We start from the raw sequence: 26,038 nt of genomic DNA on the forward strand, positions 1-26,038 counted from the left end.
TTGCCTTTCCATTCGCCAGCATTATTTTCTTCTACAGTAGTAAAACAACAGGTACTCTTGTTATGACCTTTATTCACATGAGTTTTCATGAATGCAGAGTCTGAATAGCCATGTCCATGGTATCCACAGGATAAAATGTTGGCTGTTGCAAGTGAAAATGTTTTGTGTCACTTATTTCTCGCACATCGCCGGCATGCCGGGCTCTCCCCGCCTGGGATTAGACAAGCGTCCTATCTGAATGTATGAAATGGTGGAAGTGACTGTTCTCCATTGCTCTCATGGCTGCGGTGAAAAAGAAGCTCCTTTCGTCTTATGGAATATGAATTAACAGCTTTCACTTTTTGTTGTGCTCGCCTGCGTATGCACTAATGAAAGGGAAAGAAAAAAGTCACGTGCAGAGGACGAAACCAGCTTAGTCTCCCCGCATTGTCCCCCAGAAGCTGGGGTAGCCGTGTGTGACGAAACGGCCCGCCGGAGGATAGTAGTTGCACGGGCAGTACCACCCTTGTGGCGCGGCGAAAAAGGAAGGCCGGAGACCCCCACGGAAGCCTCCCTTGAGGAGGTATTTGAACTTCTCCATTTTCTTTCCAGGAAGAATGGTGCCGATGCCGGGTCCACCCAAGAAAGGTGGGCCGCCACCCTGGAATGGGGGGCCTCGGAAGGGCGGGTATCCGCCGAAGCCTGGCATGAAGGACGGCGGGAAGCCGCCGGCCGGCAACGGCGGCCTGGTAAGGTGCCTCCATGCCTCGTAGTCGTCAAACCGCGAAGGGTCGAGGTCCTCTTCGAAGTCGCCATCTTCCCTCGGCGGGAGGCCTTCGCTCCTGTCCGGCACGTCGTGGTAAGGCCTTTTTCCGGGACGGTAGGGCGGCTCGCCGTTCCCGTAGTGTTTGTCCGGGTGCCTGTGTCCGTAAACCGTGAAAGGTGGCCCGTCACGGTGACGAGGATGATCGTCCGGTGGGTGACGCCCGTGATGGGGCGGTCGGTCCCTTTCCGGGAAAAGGGGCGGAGGCTTCAAGAAGCGCGATCTTTCGAATTCCGGGTCGAATTTGGGCTCCAGCGGTGATTGATGGCGACCACCGCCGAGTGGCGGCCGTCCAGCTTCAGTGTCTCCTCGGAAGCCCTTAGCTCGCTTGTGAAGCAGGTAATCGTCCTTGCGGTCCGGAGGAGGTGGCCGCTCACCAAACTTGTCCGATAGGCTGTGAATGTACTTTGGTTTCGGCGGATCCGGTTCATCGTGTCGTCGCTTGACTAGAGACGCCTGCTGCATCACAGTCGAGGACGGCTGGGAACCCTCTGCTACGACGACAGTGACAGGTGCCAACGGCTTCTGATTTGTCTTCTTCCCATATATAGTTACCACCCGGTGCACGCTTCCAATGTGCGATTCGTCAAAAGGCGATATGGACGATATCGGTGTGCCACGCATGTCGGGAGTAAAAATGACCTCGGGCAACAGCTTCGGTACGGTGAAGTTCAGCGTCTCATAGTACCGAGGTTTGAGAATTCCGCGCCATTTCTTCCCAGGTTTGATTGTATTGGTGTCGTCAAGGAGAGCGCTTAGGGTTACCGTTGCGTTTGGAACCCTAAAATTGGCGCCATTCGAAGAAACGTCTCGTTTCACAAAACTTCTCTTCAGCGGAATCCATTGTGATTGCGGGGTACCGTGTTGCCGTCTCAAGTTGAATATGTCTGGACTTGCGCCGGCGCTCTCGTGTCTCGGACGTCTGAACGAAAACGGTGGAGAAAGTTGCTGACTTGGTTTATACGTCGTCTGTAAAAGTTCAGAGGCGCTTGTACCTAAAGAAATGTCTCCAACTCTAGGCGATATCACCTTGCTTGAGGATTGTTCGAGATTATGTTTTTTGTCTCTGTATGGTGCAGTGGGTGATGATTGGGACAGTATGAGAGCAGCCACTTTCTTATGAGAGGGCGTAGGAGGGCTCGACCAGTGCTTATATACCGCTGACTTCCTAGATAGCTCTTCCTTAACAGTTGAAGTGTTTAACTTGGACGCTTCTTCGGCATGTGTGTTTGATACTTCTGTTATTTGAATGACTGGCTTGTCTCCTATGTTGAACACGTGCTTATAATGGCGTACCTTATTGCGCTTGTGACCCGATTCTGATTGGTCAATTAGATCTCCCAACACAGCTCCAAGTACAGATACTTCATAATCAGACGCCAGCGCCTTTTTCCTCTCCGCCGGTTGTCCTAGAACAATAAAAGCATGATTAAAAGATACGGGTATTTCGTGCTTGACACTGCTGCTTGGAGACGTTATAATCCTCATGGCTGGCTGCAGTTTGAAGTCCGACGCTGCAGCTTCGCTGTCAACTTCGCTGCTTCTTATCTTGGTTTTCACGCCATGCATACGTCCAGTCGCGAAGGATGTCTTGGCCCGCTCAATCTTCTCGTTGAGCATTTCCTTGTGAAGTGTATGCAAAAGAGGTCTGCTTTTGGGAGCATCTTCGAATGTGAATTTCTCCATTGGCAACGGCGCAATGAAGGTTTGATTTTTTGCTCGTGGTGCAGTGGAATTACGCCGGTACTCAGAAGAGGGAGGCTTTCCTGCTCCGTGTGCTTTGAGCACGGAATATGTGCGGAAAGTTTTGTCCTCAGTGGTGTAGTTCCTCTTGCCGGCACGAGAGGGGATATTAGCGTCGTATCCTGTCTGCCTGTTTGCATGAGTTGTGTTTGCCGCAGACGCAAAGCTTGGCGGAGTTGGCTGCCGTCGCTGCGTGTGATTCATTAGGATCCAATACGGGTTCGATGGCACGAACGAGCCCTCGCTGGCTGAGTTCACTTGCGCACTGCGGGAAACGTTCATAGACGCGAGCACATGGTGAAGGTTGAAGAGACGTAGCAACTCTTTAGCCAAGTCCAGCTGGTTCTTGCTGACACCACTCGACATCTCGAACGGGGATGGGTGAAGCTGTTCGCCTCCATGCGAATTCTGGACTAACACCATGCAGACCAGTCCGATCTGCAAAAAGAAGAAGCGGGTTTTGGTGTGACTCGATCTGATCGTTTTCTTTTGCTACACGAATATTTCGCGCATAGAAGCAGGGGTTCATTCACATTCACAATTCAGAACCAAGTTTCGCGGTATACTTTCAGAGACAGGATTCGCAGTGTCAAGAAACTTAAGGCGCAGGAATGCCCATAATCATTGTTTCTTGTCCTAAGAAAAAAAGTCAGCAGTCGGCGAGGCCAAGGAAAGCGTAGGGGATATTTTCTTTTTTAGCTTTTACTGTGTTATTGACCTAAATTAGCACTGCAAACCGTTTAGCGTGAAAGATAAACACACAGACGCGCCGATGATGAGAACTGAATCCACGACTTCCGAATATCGCGTCCGGTACTCTTATCAACTGAGCTACATCGACAGCTCTCCAACCTTCTGCTTGTTTGGGTATTAATGTTGCATGTTACCAAACCTTGAGAGTGTTCACCTGCGTTTTTATAGTTATAGAAGTGGTAGGTCTCAGCTGGTCCATGTTTCTGTGCGTTTTGTATAGCTCTCTTTAGGTGTGACCTTCTAGCACTTTTGCTAAATATTAACGGGACATAAAAAAAAATTGCGAAACTCGAAAACGCGCATGAAAAATCGGTATTCCAACAGTCGTCACTGGAGCACAAAAAGGCTTAAACTAACTTCACTAACATGTCGGCGATAAAAAAAAAAAAAATGATGCTCATTATCTTCCCTCTCAACTCAACACAGGCCGACGAGCGAGAAAAACAAAATGCAGAAGTTTAACATGGCTAAACCTAGTGCAACGATCGAAAGCACTAGTTTGGCGTAGTTTGCTATGATAGGCGATAGGTGTGAATGACGTTGTCGCTGTCTTCCCGTCGTCGCCTGCCGGAGGAACACTTTTGAAGAGGGCCGTGATGTATGTTGCTCAAGTTGCCATGAGCGGCATATGCATAAAGCTCCAGATTAGCCACGCCGTACAAAAGTGCCTGCATGGCCTTGTCTTGCCCGTGTCACCTGGGCGCACACAAATAGCGCAGTTTTATAGCCCAGTACACGCACACACACACACACACACACACACACACACACACACGCGCGCGCGCGCGCGCGCGCGTGTGTGTGTGTGTGTGTGTGTGTGTGTGTGTGTGTGTGTGTGTGTGTGTGTGTGTGTGTGTGTGTGTGTGTGTGTGTGTGTGTGTGTGTGTGTGTGTGTGTGTGTGTGTGTGTGTGTGTGTGTGTGTGTGTGTGTGTGTGTGTGTGTGTGTGTGTGTGTGTGTGTGTGTAAATTTTAGGGTTCACACAGAGCCTTTACATCCGATTCGAACACTAAGACTACGTCTAGGATTTGTTGCGATGTTACTGATTCCAAGGTAGCACTGAAGACAAAATGGCAGAACGCCGGTGTGCTGCGTGATGTCAGGCTACGTTAAAGAACACCTGTTGGTTTAAATCAGTTCCCAAGTCCACTGCGGCCTCACTCGTAATATACGTTTGTGTCGCTTTAAGCGTTAGTCTTACCAATTTCATTTTTTTAACGACGCGCATGAAGTGATTGCATACGGTAAATTGCGACTGTGTCGCATTGCCAAGACTTCAGTTATATAGTAGATAATATTAAATAGGGCGAGTCCTTGCTTGTTGTATTTGAAATGACGCATTTCCGAAGCTTCCGAATAATTAACGACACTGGCCTATTAACTCTAATAGAGCGTTCACAAATGCGGCGCACATATATTTTTTGTTAGTGGTATTTTTATGAATTTTGCAAACAGCAGGAACTATCATGCACTTTCATTAACTTGTCATCCGATATCGAAATATTTTGGGTCTTACTTCACTCTTTACCTTACTCAGTTCTCATTGGCGTTTGCTACAACCCCCCAATTACAGTTCAGATTTCCCTCGTAAATTTAACAATGCATTGAATGAAATCAGAATCAAGCACCCTAATGCCAACATTCTGCTCTTTGGTGATTTAAATTTTCCATAACATCAATTAAGAGACTAACAACTATGGGTAACAGCAACGTAAACGAATTTCTTGATATTTGCCTTAATTTCAAACTCGTACAAATAATATCCGAACCAACTCGTGTAACACATTACTAGGCTATTACCCTCGATTTCATATCAATGGACCGTCCTGAATATAGTCAATCTGTCACATATCATCCACGTATCAGTGATCACAAAATAATACATGCATGTTTCACCATTAAACCCCTTTCTCGCATAATAAATAAGCAAACAATTAAACTATATGATAAGGGAAACTATACTGCCATTATTAATGGTCTTCGCGCATTCCTACATTTCTTTTTGAGTCAAAATTTAACCAAAGAACAGTTCATGACAACTGGACGCTTTTCAAAAAGAAATTTGAAGAATTGTTTAAAACGTTCATTCCTAAAATGACCGTACGAAACAACCAACAAAACCCATATGGTTCACCAACACATTAAAAAGTTTGGAAAATAAAAAGAAACGCCTTTACCGCTCAGTTAAAAATCAACACACTGACAACTCATGGAATAAGTATTACGAGGCCGAGAAAGTATACCTAAAGAAAATTCGTGAAGCCAAACACACTTTTTTTTTTTTTTTCATTCCGATTTACTTAAAATGCTGACCACTAACCCCCGGAAGTTTTGAGAAGTCATCAATCCACAATATGCGCGTACCGTTTCAATCGCTGATGAGCCAGGTGAAACCATCTGTGATACAGACTGCGCCAATATATTTAATGAAGCGTTTTCATCCGTATTTACTAACGAATGTGACCTGTCTCTTCCTGTACAACCGAAATTTATTCACAACCCTATGTCTTCCCTAATATTCTTTCCTGCAGGAATCTTATCATTGATAGAAAACATGAAGCTATCATCTTCCGCCGGTATCGACAATATGAACAATAAAATACTGAAAAGCACCAAGGACACATGTGCGTCTTTATAGCCCTTGTTGTTCATGCAGTCACTACTCACAGACCAACTACCCAACGATTGGAAACGTGGGAAGGTCGTTCCAGTCTTTAAATCAGGTAACAAGAACTCGTCATTAAATTACCGTCCCATTTCTCTAACCAGCGTACCCTGAAAAATCATGGGGCATGTTATCTATACCCATATCATGGCCTTCCTTGATTCTAACAACTTTTTTCCCCCCGCGCAGCAAGGGTTTCGTAGGGGCTACTCTTGCGAAACCCAACTGGCCATTTTCGTGCATGGCCTGCACATTAACCTTGATTCTAATCAACAGTCCGATGTTATCTTTTTAGGTTTTGCTAAAGCCTTTGATAAAGTACCCCATAAATGATTAATGATAAAACTTTCCCTATTAAACCTGCACCCCAACATTTTAAACTGGATTGAAGAGTTTCTAACTAATCGCTCCCAGTGTATTACTTTTAACAATAAGTTCTCTAACTCCCTTCCGGTGACGTCAGGTGTTCCCCAGGGATCAGTACTTGGCCCTCTACTGTTTCTAATATACATCAATGACCTTCCAACACATGCAACCTTTAAAATACGCATGTTTGCTGACGATTGTGTAGTTGATCGTACTATCACTGGCCCCACTGATCAATCAACACTACAAAGTGACCTTAATGGTGTACATAACTGGTGTGGCCACTGGCTAATGGAAATTAACCCACATAAATGTAAACTTTTATCCTTTCACCGTCGTCGTAATCCTCTTATTTTTCCCTACGTAATCTCTGGTGTGCCCTGTTAAGGATGGCGACAACGGGTTGGCGCGAGAGCTGCCGCTTTCAACCATCGAGACAAGAAAAAGAATCCCCCCCCCCCCCCCCCCCCCCCCCCCCCACCCCGGAAAGGAACGTGGGGTGTTCGGCCAGACGGCGACAGCGGTCAAAGACGGGCCATCGGGAAACAAAAAGGTTCAAGTGGATCCCGGCGTCTCCCGCATGGGTCAGTACCCTCAAGGCGGTCACGCGGTCATCCCCTTCGTCTGGCCGACAGCGCGCAACGGCCCTTGCGACGCAGACGTTTGTGCCTAGACCATGAGGCGGTCAACGCTTCTCCGATTCGTCTTGCCGACGGCGCGAGGTGGCTCGTTCGACACAGATGTGTCCCAGACTATGCGACGCCAGCAGACAGCGAGCTCCTCGGGTGCTGCCCTCTACACCGCCACAGCGGCTTCCTCCTTCCCCACCAAATCTAAACTTTCGAGGGGGCGTGTCTGTGAGAGTGAAAGTGTGTCAGTTTGAGTGACATTAGAGTGATGAGGACACTCCCTCGACGACGAGCCCGCCCTTGACCTAGGGAACCTTGGGAACACGGACCCTTTAAAACTGTGTGTGTGCGGGCATCATCAGTTCTTCTCTATAGTTCTTCTCCGGAGTTCTTTCCTACTGTTAACAATGTAAATAAACCAAGTTTTCGTCCTTCTACTCCCAACTCCTTCGCTCTGCAGCACTTCTTCCTGAGGTGAAGCGGGCGTCGATGCGACCGAGGATCCGTCCGGGTCCCACCTCTACAGCTCGTACAATCTGTTCAGTCGTGCAAATATTTAGGCGAAATACTTTCTAGTGATCTTTCTTGGAATTTGCATGTAACTATCAAAATATCATCGGCCAATAAAACATTAGGATTCTTAAAACGGCATCTGTATTGCGCGCCTCAACATTGTAAACTCTTAGCCTATACTCCGCTCGTCAGGTCTAAACTGGAATTCGCGTCACCCATTGGAATCCTCATCAAGCTTACCTCATTAATTCTCTCGAGTCCGTTCAAATTCGCGCTGCCAGGTTCATCCTTGCATTGTATTTTTATGATGTTAGTGTCTCTGCCCTAAAAACAGCCTCCGGTTTATTATCGCTATTTCTCCGTCGTCGCACTTCTAGCTTTTCTTTATTCCATAAAATATTTACCAGTCCCATGCGGGCAGCCCCTTATATTCTTTTCCCAGCGCGCATATCACCCCGCATGTCGCCCGTCCATTGTCACGCACCGTTACTTTTTCGAAATCCTTTTTTCCCCGCGCAGCTGCAGACTGGAACGGCCTTCCAGGCGACATCGCTGTTATCACCTGCTCATCAAAGTTCTTTGAAAGTGTAAAAAAATATGTACTATAACAATGTTTTTATAATGTTTCCTACCCCTTATGTAACGCCCCTTTCTGGGGCCTTTAAGGAAATAAAATGAAATGACTCTCGTATAAGTTTTCTTTCTTTTTTTTTTTGTTGGTGCAACAACAGCGTTTTTGTTTCTTGTTTGGCGTCGCTGCATTAATGTGAACTTTAAACGGCAAGCCGAACAGTTGCAGATACCTTTGCACCATGTATTCAATAGCACTGTTTATGAAGAGCAGTGTTTCAACAATACCTGTAGCCGGCTGTTTTCCTTGCAAGCAAGTACTAATTGCGCCACAAAATAAAATCAACTTTTTGCAACTTCGAGCAGTGCAAGCAGTGCTTTCTTCACAGACCCGCTTGTTTTGCAGAAGGCGCGCCCTTAGATGGTACGCATTTCTTGCCTCATGAGTGGCACCACCGTGCAGAGTGCGTTGGCAGTGTGTGTAAACAGTCTATCATCAGAGCGTGTCTGCACAAACTGTTAATAATCTATTTTATGGGTAAATAATATAGTAGAGTATGGACAGGTCGGCGGACTTACTCGGGCTCACTCAGGCTCACTCACGCTCACACTCAGATCATGATCTGAGTCCTGAGTGAGTCCGGACTCGCATTCAGATTATGATCTGAGTCATGCTGAGTCCGACCTAGAAAGTTCCTATGAAATCAAATGAGTTCTTGCTCAGAGGTTGAAGAATCGTGATCTGAAGTTATCGAGTGAGTAATGGGCACAAGTCGCTAATTAGATCCTAGTGGACTCGAATTGCCAACGTAATTCTATAATGAATAAGCTTCTTGGTGAGCTGACGATGTAGAGCAATTTCGTTGTTTTTGTTATGCAATTATTGACTATGGCGATTAATGCAGGTAATCGAACATTTGTTCTCGTTGGCGTGTTGTATTGCGGTGGCTATATAGTTCTTCCCTTGCTGTTTATTTATTTCAGAACATCTCGCAAATGATTTCACGGGTTAGCTGTTCATTGGTGTACAGCGATGCGAACGAGCCAGGCTAGCCGTGCATAGCTAATATCAGGCTAAGTTCGAAGAGTCCATTGTGTTACCACATTTTTAATGTTCTTTCTTATTGCGAAATAAGTCACAGGCTCACCACCACTCACCAAGAAGCTTGTCCGATATTTCTTTTTGTGTGCCATTGCTCTAATTGGTAGGCTGTTTGAGGAGGTCCCAAATACGTGGCTACGTACGTGGGTAATTTAAGCGCATTCCGGTATAGCTAAAATTTTGCTTCGGTCGATTTGGTCCAAAACCTGCCCAACATAATTCGCCTACGGCGAGGGCCGCCTTACATTTTGCTTACCCACCGCCGAAATTTGACTTCGACTAAATTGGGCAAAATTTTGTCCAATTTATATGATTATGGCGAACAAGATGGTGACCTCCAAATTTGACCAGGCCCACCCTCAAATTTCCCCTTCATGGATCACTGCCTTGTCGTGGCGGAGGGGCTTGCGAAACTCGATGAAGTCGTGAGCTCTGCTGTGTAGGGCCACCCAAGATAGACAGGTCACGGCAGAGAGTTCTGACAAAATGTGATTCACTGGAGAAGGTAATGGCAACCCACTCCAGTATTTCCTGCCAAGAAAACCCTATGGCCAGTCACAATACCATTATCGATATGGCGCCGGAAGATGAGCCCCCCAGGTTGGAAGGCGTCCCACATGTTACTGGGGATGAACAAAGGGCGATTCCTAGTAGCTCCAGGACGAATGAAGCGGCTGGGCTAAAGCCAAAAGGACGCTCAGTTGTGGATGTGTCGGGAAGCGACCGGAAAGTCCGATGTTGCAAGGAAATATATCACATAGCAACATGGAATGTAAGATCTATGACGCAAGGTAAACTGGATATCGTCAAGCGAGAAATGGACAGATTGAACATTGATATCTTGGGTATCAGCGAGCTCAAGTGGACCGGAATGGGAGAATTTAACTCCGGCGACCATTATGTCTTTTATTGTGGGCACGAATCCAAGAGAAGGAATGGGGTCGCTCTCATAGTAAACAGAAGAATGGGCAAAGCAGTGCTAGGGTACAACCCCAAAAACGACCGAATGATTTCACTTCGGATCCAAGGTCACCCTTTCAACATAACAGTTATCCAAGTCTATGCACCGACCACTGCTGCTGAAGAAGCTGACGTTGAGAGATTTTATGCGGACCTACAATGCCTTTTAGACCACACCCCATCATCAGACGTCGTTTTTCTCATAGGAGACTGGAATGCTAAGGTCGGGAGTGAAGAAATATCCGGAATTACAGGCAAGTTCGGTCTTGGTGAGCCAAATGAAGCTGGGCAGAGGCTAGTAGAGTTCTGTCAAGAAAACAACCTGACCATAGCGAATACTCATTTTCAACAGCACAAGAGGCGCCTGTACACATGGATTTCACCGGACGGTCTGTACAGGAATCAGATCGATTATATTATTTGCCGGCAGAGATGGAGAAGCGCTATACAAGCAGTAAAAACAAGGCCTGGGGCCGATTGTGGCACCGATCATCAGCTTCTTGTTGCCAAAATTAAGCTTCGATTGAGGAAAACGCAGAAAACTAGAAGGCCTTTCAGGTATGATCTGGATCAGATTCCATTAGAATATGCTGTGGAAGTGAGGAATCGATTTCAAGAATTAGATCTAGAAGACAAAGAGCCCGAAGAGATGTGGACTGATGTTCGTGATATAATACAAGAAGTTGCTACTAAGGTAGTTCCAAAGCAAAAGAAATGCAAAAAAGCAAACTGGTTATCTGAAGAGGCTTTGCAAATAGCTGAGGAAAGGAGGATGGCAAAAGGTATGGGGGAAAGAGAAAGATACAAGGTTCTCAATGCGGATTTTCAGAAAATAGCAAGGAGAGATAAGAATGCCTTCCTGAACATACAGTGTCAAGCAGTTGAGGACAACAGCCAATTAAGAAACACAAGAGCTCTGTATAAGACAATCAAAGATATCAAAGGAAGCTTCTGTGCTAAGCTGGGCGTGATAAAGGACAAACGAGGCAAGGACCTCACTGAAGCCTCAGAGATAAAGAAGAGGTGGCAGGAATACACAGAAGAACTGTACAAGAAGGACCCGGATGTGCAATCCCAACATAGGACGGTTGTGATTACTGATCTCGAGCCGGGCATCCTGAAGAGTGAAGTTGAATGGGCCTTAGCCAGCCTTGCTAAGAACAAAGCAAGCGGAATTGATGGTATTCCAGCTGAGTTGCTTCAAAACCTCAACCACGACGCTGTTAACACACTGCATACATTATGTCAAAAGATTTGGACAACCCTGCAGTGGCCACAGGATTGGAGGAGGTCAGTTTACATCCCCATTCCAAAGAAAGGCAGTGCCAAAGATTGTTCCAACTACCGCACGATCGCGCTTATTTCGCATGCTAGCAAGGTGATGTTAAAAATCCTGCAAGGTAGGCTGCAGCAGTATGTGGATCGGGAGCTTCCGGACGTGCAAGCTGGGTTTCGCAAGGGCAGAGGAACTAGAGACCAAATTGCCAACCTTCGCTGGATCATGGAAAAAGCAAGAGAGTTCCAGAAACCCATTTACTTCTGCTTTATTGATTATGCGAAAGCGTTTGACTGCGTAGATCACAGCAGATTGTGGCAAGCTCTCCGAGAGATGGGAGTTCCAATTCACCTCATCTGTCTCCTCAGGAACCTGTATGAAGGGCAAGAGGCCACAGTCAGAACTGGGCATGGTCTTACTGATTGGTTTCCGATTGAGAAAGGGGTGAGGCAAGGCTGCATACTGTCGCCCTGCCTATTTAACCTATATGCAGAGTGCATCATGAGGAAGGCCGGTCTGGACGAGTCTTCAGCTGGAGTGAAGATTGCTGGAAAACGTATCAACAACCTTAGATATGCGGATGATACCACTTTAATGGCAGAAAGTGAAGTGGAACTCAAGAGACTTCTGATGCGCGTACAAGAAGAGAGTGAGAAGTTTGGGCTTAAACTGAACATTAAAAAGACGAAGATCATGGCGTCTTGCCCTATCAAGTCCTGGAGCATCAATGGACAAGAAGTGGAAGCTGTGACAGATTTTCTGTTCTTGCGCGCCAAGATTACCTCGGAAGGAGACTGCAGCCATGAAATTAGGAGACGCCTGCTTCTGGGAAAGAGAGCAATGGTTAGCCTTGACCGCCTAGTAAAGAGCAGAGACATTAGTCTGCCAACCAAGATCCGTATAACCCGTGCTATGGTCTTTCCAGTTGTGATGTATGGATGCGAGAGTTGGACTGTAAAAAAGGCTGACCGCCGAAGAATTGACGCGTTTGAATTGTGGTGCTGGCGAAGACTCTTGAGAGTTCCTTGGACTGCCAGAAGATCAAATCAGTCGATATTGTCGACCATAAACCCTGACTGCTCATTGGAGGGTCAAATTCTAAAGTTAAAGCTCAGCTACTTTGGTCATCTGATGAGAAGAGAGGAGTCGCTGGAGAAAGATTTGATGTTGGGAAAGGTTGAGGGTCGCCGGAGAAGGGGTAGGCAGCGAACGCGATGGTTAGATGGCATTCTCGAGGCATTGCAGATGAAGCTATGTGATGTTAAGAAGATAGTGAGAGACCGGAAAGCGTGGCGTGACATGGTCCATAGGGTCACGAAGAGTCGGACACGACTGAACGCCTGAACTGAACTGACCCTCAAATTTGGTCCACTCAACCCAGTAGATTGACCTCGACCGATTTGGGGCCAAAATGAACGTAAAACATAATCCGATTACGGCGAACACGATGGTGACCTCCAAATTTTGATTCGGGTCACACACGGTGTACCAACCCTCGAAACTTGATTTTGGCCAATTTTCATCAAAAGCGATCAGTCCCTAATTGCATTGACCATTCTCGACACTATGGCTACCTATAAAGTTGGGCATGACCATTTCCAGAATCTGGCCCAGGCCACTTTCGAAGTTCCACCTTTACAATTGGTATCCAATCATTATTGACTGTGCCCGACAAGACGGCAACCACCAAATTAGCCATAGCCATTTCCAAAACTTGGCCCGTGCTGTAGCTAAAAAGACCGTGCTTTCGTACTATAATCACCTTAAAAGAGATAATCCCTACCATACTTTTTCCTTTTCTTGTAACCTTTCAACTCGTTCATTACTGAAGAAAAGTCTAATTATGGAATGTTACACTTTTTTTCTATTTATTTCCCGCGTTTTTCTCTGTACTGCCTTTCGCCTACCTATACAAGCTTTAGGATCGTCACTCGTTGCTTGTCGAGAGGGGAAATGAGTGAGTCCATGATGATTGAGTCCCGATGAGTCGAAATGACTGAGCTCGGGTCGTGAGTTCAGATGAGTCATGAGTCAAAAAATGAGCGAGTCGAGATGAGTGAGTTCAGATGAGTTGTGAGTTGAAAGGAGTGAGTGAGCCCAGATAAGTTATGAGTCTGAGTGAGCCCGAATGAGTCGCCAGCTTGCTTGAGTTTGAGTTCATGAGTGTGAGTGAGTCCGGGCCTTGTGAGTCTGAGTGAGAGTGAGCCCGCAGATGGACCAAAGTTTTCTGAGTGAGCCTGAATGAGCACACGTGATTTTGCTGACCTATGTGCCCAACTCGATGGTAACCTCCAAATTTGTATGGGCCACTCCCAAAATTTGACCCCTCTGTATGTATACCCGTTAAGCAAAAAAACGCCGCAAAAGACGAGCGCGTTTTCTTTTTCTTTTTTTTTTTTTTTCACTCTTAAAAGCTGTTAGGAAGTTCAACCGCGATGAGCTTCTGTAAGCCGTAAACATTACTACACTGGCCAACTGGTCCTTCTCGCGCCTCGTGCTGCTTTTGTCGTCTTCCGATATGGCACGCGCTTACCCGACCATGATCACGTGGCATGCATCTTTTGAAGTCGCTCCGCTTGCCTTCGCTAAACAGCGTGAGTGAACGCTTGACTGGCGCGTAACTCCGGCGTCGGGTACCTCGATGCGCCAACGACGGCGGGGGGATGCGCGCACATCGAGGCACCCTATTCCGGCGCCGATGAGAGCGCCTCTTGCGGCGGCGAGAGTGTCCCGTGGGGCGGCCCTCGGCATGCCTCGGGCAACTCCGCCGTGGTTTCAACGTGTGGTGGTTCAAAGATGTCGCTGGATTATCCCTAGGCACATGTATATACTTCTGTGGTGACAAATGACTAAATAAAATGGGAGGTAGGTAGGTAGGTAGGTAGCAACTTTAATGATTCAAAAAAGAACCAGGTGAGGGGGGGGGTAAAGGGAAGTGAGGGAGCAGGACGATGATGGGCCCTCAGGCCGCTCTAGATGGCCGGGCACTTTTGAGCTTCGGCGACCCCTCGGGCCCAGCTCACTGTCAGAAGCTGTACCTCCGGCAGCGAGCTGCGCAGAGCAGCCTCCCATCGCTCCTGATGTCTTGGCCCTTGCCACGGGGGCTTGGGTTTGTTCGGGCAGTTCAGGAAGACGTGAGTAAAGTCGGCTCTGGTGCTAGGACACAAGTGGCAGTGAGGAGAGGTTTCGCCACGGTTTATAATAGAGAGAAGGAAAGGGGTCATGACTGTGGCCGTCTGAAGTCTGCGCCGAAAGCCTGGTCGCTTTTTGGAAGAGATTTATGCGGAGGAGGGTACAGCAGGCGGGAATTTCTATAAAATACGGCGAGGTCGTGGTAGTTAAGAAGCCGATCTCTGGCACTGCGAGACGAAGGCACCAGGTCGCTCTCAGCCCGGTTGATGAGTGCTCGGGCTTGGGAGTGAGCGGCCGTGTTGCCTGGGTGTTCGCTGTGCGCAGGGACCCAGAGGAGGGTGATGAGGTGATTCGGTGGAGGGGATGATGCTAGAATGTTTGCGGCCGGGGAGTGGATTTTGCGATGGGCATAATTACTAATTGCTGTTTTGGAGTCTGAGTAGATATACTCAGCAGAGGAGTGTGTGATTGCTAGGGCAATTGCTGCTTCTTCAGCTTGCAGGGAATCCTGCAAATTTGGAAAGGACGCACTGACTATCGTGTTGTGGAATCCATCCATCTGAGCTCATAAAATGGGAGGCGCAAGCTTTCACGTGCGCTTCTATAGCTATGGGTCAGCGTCCAAAAAACGAAAGCTGGTGCGTAGTGCGTAGTGCGTAGGAACCCCCCGGCAAGAAACTCAAGTCCATTTTTATTTAGTCCTTTGTCGCCACGTGCCAGAAGCATTCACATGTGTTTGGGGATAACATAGCGATATCTTTGAGCCACCAGGCACTGCTGGAATACTGTCTCCACTTGCGTAATTTAGATGAGCCGAAATAATGTGCGAAATCAGTAAACAATATTTTCGGCATTGACAAGCGGCTTAATTCTTGATTGGGCTATAAGGGATATCATAAATCACAGAGACCTTTCAAGAAGGTCGCATCATGTGAAAACCAAACCTGCTACCATTTTCCTAGACATCGCAAATTAACATTTGTACCTTTTTCTTTTCCATCCAAAAAACTCTAGGACCCTTTGCCAATAATCGAAAGCAGAAATGGAGAATTCGTTCAGCAAACAGTTTGTTTACAAAGGACGCCCCCTTGAAACGTGAACGCATGACCAATTCAGCGCCTTTTGCACACACTGAAAATCAAGAGACAGAGTTAATGATATAGTAAGCTATGACGAGTATTAAATGTACTAAATGGCTTTATAGAGCAGTATCTAGAAAATTTTCCGAACCATATTTCCATTTTTACAGATGCCTCCTAGCAGAATGAAAAAGCAGCGATTGGCATATACTCCCAGGCTCTTGACTGGAATTATTCATTCCGGCTCCCTGACTATACGCCTATTTTTGTCGCTGTGTTTCTGGCCATAGAGAATGGCATAATAAAGATTCCTTGAAATATCTCTAAGGTTATTATACTTTCTAACCGTCTTGACGGCGCTCGAAAATTCGAGGGATACTCTGCTTTGTCGTCCCTTTTATTTTTATTCCTCCTCTTTTCACAGAAGTACGCTTTCACTGGGTTTCTGGCCACTGTGGCATTACATCTAACGAGAGGGCATCAACGTCCGCCCTTGGTGGACCTGTTGTACCGCGTGTCCAAAATACTGTCTACCTAACTATACCACGCTTTCAATGTCTCCATGCACTACCTGAGCCATGAGCCCCTGCTTACTGCAGCGGACTATCAACACCTGAAATGTTGGAGTGTGCGGTTGTGTAGTTAATGGCAATGTGAGGTGTCCATGAGCTGCTTGCGCTGCAGAATACCGCAATTAAATCTTTAATTCGGTCGTTCGGGTCTGTCTGTTACCAAGCTTTGTGAGTTTTGTGGCGAAATTGAGTCTGTAGATCATTTTAGAACGCAGCTCTTTGGTGCCTATTCCTGTGTTTCGCGGCGTCGCCGTTGCCCCCCGTAACCAGCTCAATAAATAAATAAATAAATAAATAAATAAATAAATAAATAAATAAATAAATAAATAAATAAATAAATAAATAAATAAATAAATAAATAAATAAATAAATAAATAAATAAATATTGTCTCACCGGGAATCGAAGAATCGAACCTCCATCCCTTGGATCCCAAGCCGAGTTCTTTAACCAACTGCGCCACGCCCGGGATCGTGAAACGCACATAATAATTCTCCTTGTCTACAGTGAGGATGATATTAGCGATGACAATGACGCTGCAATTAGTGATAATGGCAATGATGACAGTAGCGATGATAATGACTGTGTATTTAGTTGATAATATGATAATGAGAGCAAACGTGATGCAATGTGTGCACCAGCAACGTCTTAGGCTTTCGCATTTCTGCAGCGTAGATTCCACAGTGCTCTCAGAATTTTAGAGCGCAACTCTTTGGCGCCCATTTCTGCGCTTCGCGGCCTCGCCGTTGTCTCTAGTAACCAACTCCGTAGCCGAGGCAGGTTTCTCGTGGGCATGACTTTGTCGGCGCTGTAAAAGGGGGGCTATTGGTATACGGGAAAAGGAACAGCGTCAAGGAAAAATGTGACAAAATGGTTGACATGGTTTATTAGGTAAATAATTAGAGCCAATAACAATAATAGCTGGTTCACAGAAAAGGAAGGGCGTAATCTCTGTCACACCTGTTCTATGGAAACCTTAACCATGCCGTGAATGAAGGGAGGAAGATGGGAGTGAAAACAAACAGAGTGAAAGGGGTAGTCGAGGCCTCCGTAGTAATTTCGACCACCTGGGGATCTTTAAACGTGCACTGACATCACACAGCACACGGACGCCCCTTCGTTTCGCCTCCACCGAAACTTAATTAGAGCCAGTTAAAGGGTTTACAGAAAAGGAAAGGCCCACTATCTGTCACTCGCGGAAGAGGAACTAGTTCGTATGGAATATGCGTGAAAAATAAAAAAGTTATCTGTAATTGTACATTGCTCTTTTGTCTCAATCTATCGAAAAGCTGAAACAGCTGATAAGCTGCACTCAAATTTCGCATTAGGAAGTAACGTAATCGTCGGCAGTTTTTTTTTTTTTCCCTCTTTTGTTGGCGGTTCGCTTCTCTCCGTAGAATTGCGTAGAGACATCCCTTGCTATATTAGTGCTCCCTCTTACTATTTCGATTCTCCTTTCTATCGGGGCAAGCGCCAAGGGATATCTGTTCACGTCTATGCAACTTCATCGGGTAGGTTCCTCTGCTGGAATGAAAATTCGTTGCCTTTTCTTTTCCTTTTGCTTTTTTTTTGTTTAAATCATAGTTTAACCCTCATAGTTACCTCAATACTCCACTGCTTGCCCACATATCTTTAGTATCTGCAATGTACCCTCGCCAATAGCCCACCGTAGGTATATGCCATTATAACTGAGAACATCATCATCTTTAAGGGAGTAAAAACAAATGCGAACAGCGCGGCGCCTGAATGATTAGTTGCTCCAATTACTTGTTCTGCTTCGCGCTTGCACGTATAAATCACGACGACAATAAATGAGAACAGCTTAGCAAGTTATTCGCATTTCATTTTATCGTACCTGTACGCCAGTTACACCTGCAGCCTTGAACGCACAGAGAACAAACACGATGTGACCTAACTTTCCAGCCATAGCAGCGCGGAATTCACAGTTCTAGCAACAGTGATTAATCGGCTGGCATGTAAAACGGCAATAATACGAAAGGAGACATCGCTGATATCTGGATGAGCACACTCATACAAAAAAAAAAAAAAAAAAAAAAAAAAAACAATGGAAGGACACTTAAGCTATATATGTATGCCTGTATGGGTATAATGCGAAAGCTTTAAGGCACCTGTTTTCCGGCTCCCCTTGCGGAGTCTCGTTCGCCTATATGTACTGTGCTACCTATACTCATTACCATGCAGCCTTAAGATGTCGCATCATGTGAAAGACTACCCGACATAGATATAAAGCTCCGCTTTGACTAATTCGTAGGAACCAGCTTGCGTGGCCTTGGGGAGCGTGTCTGACTCGGGATCCAAGAGTCCTGGAGGGCTGGATTTCATCCATCTCAATGGCGAAGCTCGCCCATGTCATGTGGTCTCGTGGCATCACACAACCCGGCGACCAGAGAGTGCACAGCCATGGCACCATTGCTTGGGACTATGTGTTGGGGAAGCAGCTTCAAAGGACGTGGTTTCTGTGATTCGCGTCGTTTCATCTGAATCTTTCACATATTTTTTAACTCTCCCCTGTATGCCACTGCCGTAGTGGCAGATCGCAGAGAGAGAATGCGTACTAGCTGACCCCTCTCCCCTCTTCCCCCCTGCTCCTAAAAAAAAGTAAAAAAAGAGAGAAAAATGTACACTCCACACCGTTCCCATACCTTCTTCCTTACTGATGTACCCACAAACACCCCACTGAAAGTTGAACATGGAGATGTGTACAGCATGGGGGCGTCTCTGCTGCCAGCAGCTTTCCACTGGTGTAAGCCGGGCAATTAGCTTTACCGGCCTTAAGTGTTTCCCCGTATCATCACAGGGGCGGGTTGAGAGAAGAAAGCTTTGTGCCGGCATCTTTGAAGGTGGCACATGTATTTGCTATAGTGGACATATATTTGCGATTGTGTCACATTGCAAGATCCTTTATGGATTGCATGCGAAGAAAAGATATATTCATTGTTTTTCAGCGTCTCGTTTTCATTTGTTGGATGCCGTCATGTGTAGTAAATGTGGTCCGTATAGTCTTCCTGAGAACAACAAAAAATAAAATAATGCAATGACAATGAAAATGTAGAGACAAGAATACAAGCAGGCAAGCACGCGCGATTTCTTAGTATTATTGCACGTATGTAGCGCATAAAATACAGATGCAGTGTGGTCAGAACAGCAATGCTGGGACATATCATATCATATCTTTGATAAATCATAAGCTGTTGCGCTGCTGGAAATGATCAGCTCCCGTCACCATCGCCCGATGTACTATCAGCAACATATATGGAACGCGAACAAGACAAATGAAACATGAACAGCAAATTGAATAGGTTTCAGTGAGGGAAGTTCAGTACTAGCTCATGCCAATTTCAATTCGAAGGCGCGAGATATATTCTTCAGAAATGTTATTCAACCCTTTGTATTGACTTTGCAAGTTTCTGTTGGCATTTCATTTTTCTTGCTCGCGTTTGATTTTTTGCTGACACTACAGACGGCCTGTTCCTTAGCAGTATCGCGCGACCGTCGAACGGCCGGATTGCCAGCGCCTTATTGCGGCAAAGAGCAGTGAAAACATGGATATTCGCCCGTCGCAAGTATCCGTGGCCAGGCTGTTCCCGGGAACGAGACACAACCCCTGTCAAGGTTTCTTCAGTGCGCAGCTCCCTGGCTGAACTGAGATAGCAGATGCATATGGCACTATAGACTGTCTCTTTCTTTATATATCATACCTGGCAAGATGGCGCACATACTGGAGAACAGTGAACGAAGCGTGAAAAACAGGACAGATGAGCCACGTAGTGGGAAGAAACGCATTTGATTGGACTTGCATTGTCTTCAGGCCCTGTATACTCGTTCTGGATATTCATCGATCGACAGCATTAATTCGACAGCACTAATTCGACAGCGTCAGAGGTCTCTGTCTACAGAAAAGACGGCGTCGGCGTGGTGTCAGGGAAATTCTGATTGATTGGGAGGGACGTGACGTCAAGGCCAAGCAGTTACGTTTAAAAGAAAAATTGGTTACTCAAGTTCTGGAATCAAACCTCCGTCCTTTGGGATCGCAAGGCGGGGACGGTATATACTGTGCCGTAACATTTTAAGATAACATGTACCACATTTAAGATTAACTTGTATCCGTGCAATTATTTTTGCGCAACTTTCTCCTACTGCGGCGCTGCTAGCACCTTGCCCGTGTATACGAGCGGGCATGAATGAGTGCGCTCGATGTGTGTGCGTGTGCTTGCGTGTGTGGCGTGCGTGCGTCAAGCGCGTGTGTGTGCGAGTATCAACCTAGCTGCTTCATCCTTAGGGTAAGACAGGACATTTCCAGCCGATTGTACAACCCCATTTATGCGCAGCGATAGTGAATTTGAGCTCCTACAGACAGCGACTAAAGAAAAGAAAAATTAACCGGGTGGCAGCATTTTATAAAATCGCAAGAAAATTTCCATCAGTGATGCGTTCGTGTCTGAGAGTAAAGCCAAGGGATATGAATGAAACCAAACCAAGCAATTGCTCAGTCACCCGATTGCTGCTCTCTCTCTCCTGACACAGCAGTCATCAACCGGAGGCGAGGGGGATAAGGCATCCGGGGCTGTGTGCTGGTAGTGGGAAAAATCTAGTAGTTGACAACCACTCTTTTTTTTTAATTTTACATACTTATCCTAGCAGATTTTGGAGACATCTAAGTAAGAGAAAGGAAGTGATAGATAGAGTGAAAACGGATGAAACCGTGTTACTTGATAGCCAGAAAATTGCGGATTCTTTTAATCATTACTTTCAAAGCGTTTTCACATTGAAACCTGTCCTTACTAAACCGAAAGAATGTATAGATCCTAGTAGTATTCCTTCCATCTCAACAGAAGGCGTATTATCATTGCTACGCCAACTTGACACAAAGAAAGGCTGTGGAGTGGACGGCATTCCAAACACTTTTTTTAAAACGCTATGCTTCACAGATTGCTGAGTATTTAGCCAACATGTTTTCAGTTTCCTTCCGTACAAGCGATGTACCTTTTGACTGGAAAGTAGCACGTGTAGTGCCTATTCACAAATCAGGTGATCGATCAATACTATCCAATTACCGTCCTGTATCAATAACTAGCAGCTGTTGCAAAATTAAAGAACACATTCTGGCGGGTATCGTTAGGGATTTTCTCAGTGACAAAAACATTTTATCACCTTTTCAACATGGATTCCGAAAAGGAATGTCAACAGTTACCCAACTTGTGTCAACTGTTCATGAATTATCCTCTGCCCTTGACAATTCCGGCCAAATGGACATATTGTTCTTGGATTTTGCCAAGGCCTTCGATACGGTCCCACACAATAAACTTATTCATTAATTAGAGCTAATATGTCTTCCACAATATATAGTTCAATGGATAGAGGCATACTTGGAAAAGAGGAGTCAGTTTGTTGAGGTGAATGGTGCCGTTTCCGAATCACTGTGTGTCACTTCGGGTGTACCGCAGGGAAGCGTGTTGGGTCCATTACTGTTTCTTATATATATAAATGATTTGCCTGATGTTATTCCAAATTATGCATCCATACGATTATTTGCGGATGATTGCATAGTGTTTAAGCAGATAAGGGAAACTTCTGATCATGGTATTCTTCAAGCCTCTATGACAGCTATTGACAAATGGTGTGTGGAATGCAGCATGAAACCTAATATCAAGAAAACTGTACTCGTACGTGTAACAAGGAACAAACATTTTAGCCCATTCACTTATTCCCTACAAGGCTTCGATATTAAAGAAGTAGCAAGCCATAAGTATTTAGGGTTGACACTTACCAATCAATTGGACTGGTCACCGCATATCTCACAAGTTTGTTCTTCGGCATTCTCGACACTCTGCTTCCTAAAACGAAAACTTAATCGCGCCCCCTCTAATATAAAACTTTTGGCATACAACACATTCATCCGGACTAAGCTAGAACACGCCTCTATCATTTGGAACCCTCACACAAAAAAGAACATAGCTGCTCTTGAAATGATACAAAGGAGAGCAGTCAGGTTTATTTTCCACAAGTACAGCAGATCTGATTCTCCCACACGGCTGATGGATGAAAATGACATCCCGCTCCTTTCAGTCCGCCGCAAAATGAACAGAATTTTGTTTCTTCGTAAGATTCTGTCACAGGAAGTTAATATTCCATTACCTAACTTTGTCCAACCTTCTACTGCCAGACGAACTCGACACACTAGGGGACATATGCTGCAACCTGTCTTCGCCCGAACAAATTCATTTAAGTACAGTTTTTTCCCCCGGACCATCTCTGATCGGAATTTGTTTCCAGAATTTCTTTTCCAAAGCAGTAATTTTAACAAGGCACTGGAAGGTCATTTTTTGTGGTTAGGCTGCTCAACTTTTTAGTACTTTATATCTGTTTCCTTTGTTCATGCCGAATTGTGCTGTGTGTTATTGTCTATTTTTATTTGTTAGACTCAAATTTTTTAATAATTACTATTACTATTATGATTCCTTTTTGCTCGCCGAATTGTAGTGTGTATTGTATTTTTTGTTTTTTCTGTGTGTGATTGTTACCTAGTATGCCCCTCCTGCTTGGGCCATAAGGCCTGCAGTATTTTGAAATAAATAAATAAATCAATAAACTCGGGAACACGCGCTTGTTTTGTCTAGTCCGCTTTGCGCCGTAAAAAGGCGCTGACAAGCTGGCGGGTCGACACTCGCGCGCTACATTTAAAAAAATTGGGTATATGTGCAAAATACGTACTTACTAACGGAGACAAAAATAACCAGGTTAAAGACGCTCCGAAACAACTTTTCGGATTATGAGAAATTTTTTTGGAGTCTGCATAAGCCGTCTTAATTACTAGCGACGTCGCCTCGGAAGAATTTTCTCTGCAAACGCAACAGGAGCGCATAAATCAAATGAATAATATTTGTCTCTTTCCCGTCTGTAAATTTCCACCTCCCTTCTCCATGGTCCTGTATTATTTCGTAAGTATGGACATGACCGGCGCTGTTACATCTGGCGACCGAGTTTCCGGCACTGACTTTGGCGGCCGCGCTAACCCCACGACGCCAGCTGCTTTCTTACGTCACGATGACGCAGTAGAAGCTTCCGTCGTGTGAGTTACTCAGCGGACGCATAACAGCTAACTCAACATTAAACAAAAACTTCCGTGCACTTCACGACCGAGCTAAGGCTCATGGTGCAAGTGGGAATATGCTCCTTTTCTATCGAGTAGTTGATAAAATTATACATTTAATTAACTGTGGCTGGGGAAACTGCAGTTTTAGCCAAGTCAAAGTTTTATACTAAGGAGATAGAATTACAAGATATGAACGTTATGTTATACGTGCAGCAACGTTTTTTTTTTTTTCGATGTTAAAAATTAATGTTCCGGCCAGCAGCGCTGTACTGCAGGGACCAAGAAGCTTGGTATTACCTGCCGCTAAATAATTCGAAGCCGTGTCTGTCTTTCTGGAATGGGATCCTTCTTAGTTTTTATGCTTTAACAGTGTCATCTATTTGCTGGGAGTGAAATAACATTTGCTCGAAAGGAAAAAAAGTCCGCTTCGTTTTACTGTGATTTACTTAGTAAAATGACCACAAGTGCAGTGCCTATGTAACAAGATAGCAGGCGGAATTCCTAACAGGTAAAGTCCCTTGAACAGTCACCACACTATATGACTCATCAATTAAGTTGTCCCACTCACGAACTGTCCAGACAGATAATTCGAAAGCATCGCGGTGCGGTCTGAAATGCCTCGTCTCGCGAAGATCAACCGCTTGAGTTAGCAGTCCGCCATTGCTGCGCTTGACAAGAACTGCGCGGATCGATGTTTTCTCTATGAGATCAAAACGTTTGCAACGGGAGGACAGCTAGCGTCCTCGTGCGGCTCTAAATTTGACTTCATTATTAATCCTCTAAAAGGCAGCTGAAAAGTGGCCTTATGACGTCGTTCCAGTGCCTTCTGCAATTAAGACAATATGCCTCACCTTACTTTACCACCCAGAATCAGTAACTACAAAACTGCTGGGAGGTAAGAGTGATAAGAGTCGCCTATAATCCACGTCAAATTCGCCATGTTCTTTACGCGGTCGCCTCAGTGGGTCCCAAACGTGGTGTCTAACTTTCGTCATTTACGGCAATGGCGGCACATCCTTAACGTCATGACACGTCATTTTGAGATTGCCGTATGATCTTTGTGTATGACGTATTTCCCACTACACAACGTCAGCCGATTAAATTTCAAGAAGTGGCCCTTGCTAGTTGGCAGTTAGTTTCATCTAACCCATAATACAAGCAAAAGTGCTTTCCTCTCTGCCATTCTTGCGTTCGTTGAGCACGTTCAGCGAAAGAAAACCTTTATTTAGCGGGGATTTAAGATATGCTTAATGAAAGAAATCTAATTTTCTTTCGGACACGTCGTCCAACAGAATGTGCAACTGCAGCCGATCTTATCACATCGAAGCTCATGGCATGCTCCGCTCGGCGAAATCCGGAGGTGACGCAAGGCACAGCTGCAGAGCATCGAAAGCGGCTATTACCTCCCTTTCCAAAATTCCCTTTCCGCGCCATGCATAGTCGTAATTATTGATGAGAGAAGGGAAGTGCCGGAAAAACGCTAGCTGAAGTTTACGTTATTTCGCCTGTTCCTGAATGGATCAGTGCAAAACGGCCCTCTGCATCTGCCGGCTTCGTCTGTGTGCTACATAAAGTTCGTAGTTTCAGCTCACTACATCTTAGCGCCGCCGCCACGAAGGGGCGTGGAGGTCATTGGTACTAAGTGCTGCTTTGTTGTCGGCGGGCACGTCGAAGCAAATCGTCGCACTGCGCATTTTTTTCTTTGCGTTTGTGCTGCCGGCGGATTGTATAGATTCTTCCGCGCTGTCTCGCGGTCCATATGAGCCCCCAACACGGCTGCTGCGGAGAGCAACCGCGGTGCCGCTACGTGCTTTCGTTGTAAAGCAACAAATCAGCTGTAGGGGATGCCTAAACTCCTTTGTACGGATAAATTAATTGCAGCAGTCTCCGCTGTAGATGCTTCCCGATGCATATAAAAAAGAGGAATTCGGCCGAGACATCAAAAATGGTTCGTTATAAAGGTCGTTTCATTGTAAAGGCGTTCGGCTAATTCATCGTTTCCGTCGCTGTCAGGAGTTCTCGCTCACGACCAACAGCGCCGACATAGATGCCGACGGGTTTTTTGAGACACAGGATCCTTAACTCTATGTGGCGTAAATACGCCAAGTGCTAGACGGCCGCAACTGGCACAGGACTGGACTAAGTAGGGGGGCATGGGAGAGTACTTTCCCCTGCAGTGTGCTGATGATGACAGCGCGCCGGCTGCTAGAGAATACAAGCGAAGGTACGTGCAGTAGCAGACAACGAAGCGCGCAATAACTTCCCAGGAGCCTGGGGCGAGAGCAGCTTCGCAGAGCGCAGCAGCTGTGTTTAGGCTAAAGTGGACGACCCTGTGCAACACGACACATTGCAAATGTTACACTCACCACGGTATGTCAAGTTAGAATTTCAGAAACGATAAAATACCTGAAGCGATTTGTTACTGTCTCTGCCTTAATTCCATGTCATATACTGGAAGTAACATAAGACTAAACGAAGCCACTCAGGAACAGTAGGGCACTGGAAATGAAAAATAAATTCTACTTTTGGAACCAAGTCGTTTCGACATTAGCGAAAGGACTTTTGAACTGTTGCAGAAAAGAGCTCGTTTCAGAGGCAGTACTAATGCGATCTCCAGACACTAACCATCATTAGTTAGACAAATTGGTACTGATTGTAGAGACTGAAACAACAATATAAATTAAGTGATTTTAAAAACACGTTTTCTTTTTCTGTAAATGTCGGACTGCAAAGCAGAAAAGATCTTTTGAATCTAATCATTATAG

The 26,038-nt window shown here is 45.7% G+C and overlaps 1 protein-coding gene across 1 annotated transcript; it reads right to left on the minus strand.

Annotated features, from left to right (window-relative positions):
- Positions 1–412: 412 nt before the first annotated feature.
- On the minus strand, positions 413–9,234 carry LOC146204258 (uncharacterized). The gene is made up of 2 exons (XM_084604552.1): positions 9,199–9,234; positions 413–3,037 (listed from the first exon to the last, which is right to left on the minus strand). Exons 1-2 carry the CDS (start codon positions 9,232–9,234, stop codon positions 413–415), a joined length of 2,661 nt encoding a protein of 886 aa, XP_084460678.1.
- Positions 9,235–26,038: the final 16,804 nt, after the last annotated feature.

Source organism: Amblyomma maculatum, chromosome 1 (assembly GCF_055883805.1).
Source record: "Amblyomma maculatum isolate TAMU_Amacu chromosome 1, ASM5588380v1, whole genome shotgun sequence".
In the NCBI taxonomy this organism is placed as follows: domain Eukaryota; kingdom Metazoa; phylum Arthropoda; class Arachnida; order Ixodida; family Ixodidae; genus Amblyomma; species Amblyomma maculatum.

Coding starts and splice junctions, on each gene's coding strand:
- LOC146204258 (XM_084604552.1), bottom strand. CDS start 9,234: ATGGCACACAAAAAGAAATATCGGACAAGCTTCTTG. Junction 3,038..9,198: donor AATATCGGACAAGCTTCTTG/GTGAGTGGTGGT, acceptor ATATTCGTGTAG/CAAAAGAAAACGATCAGATC.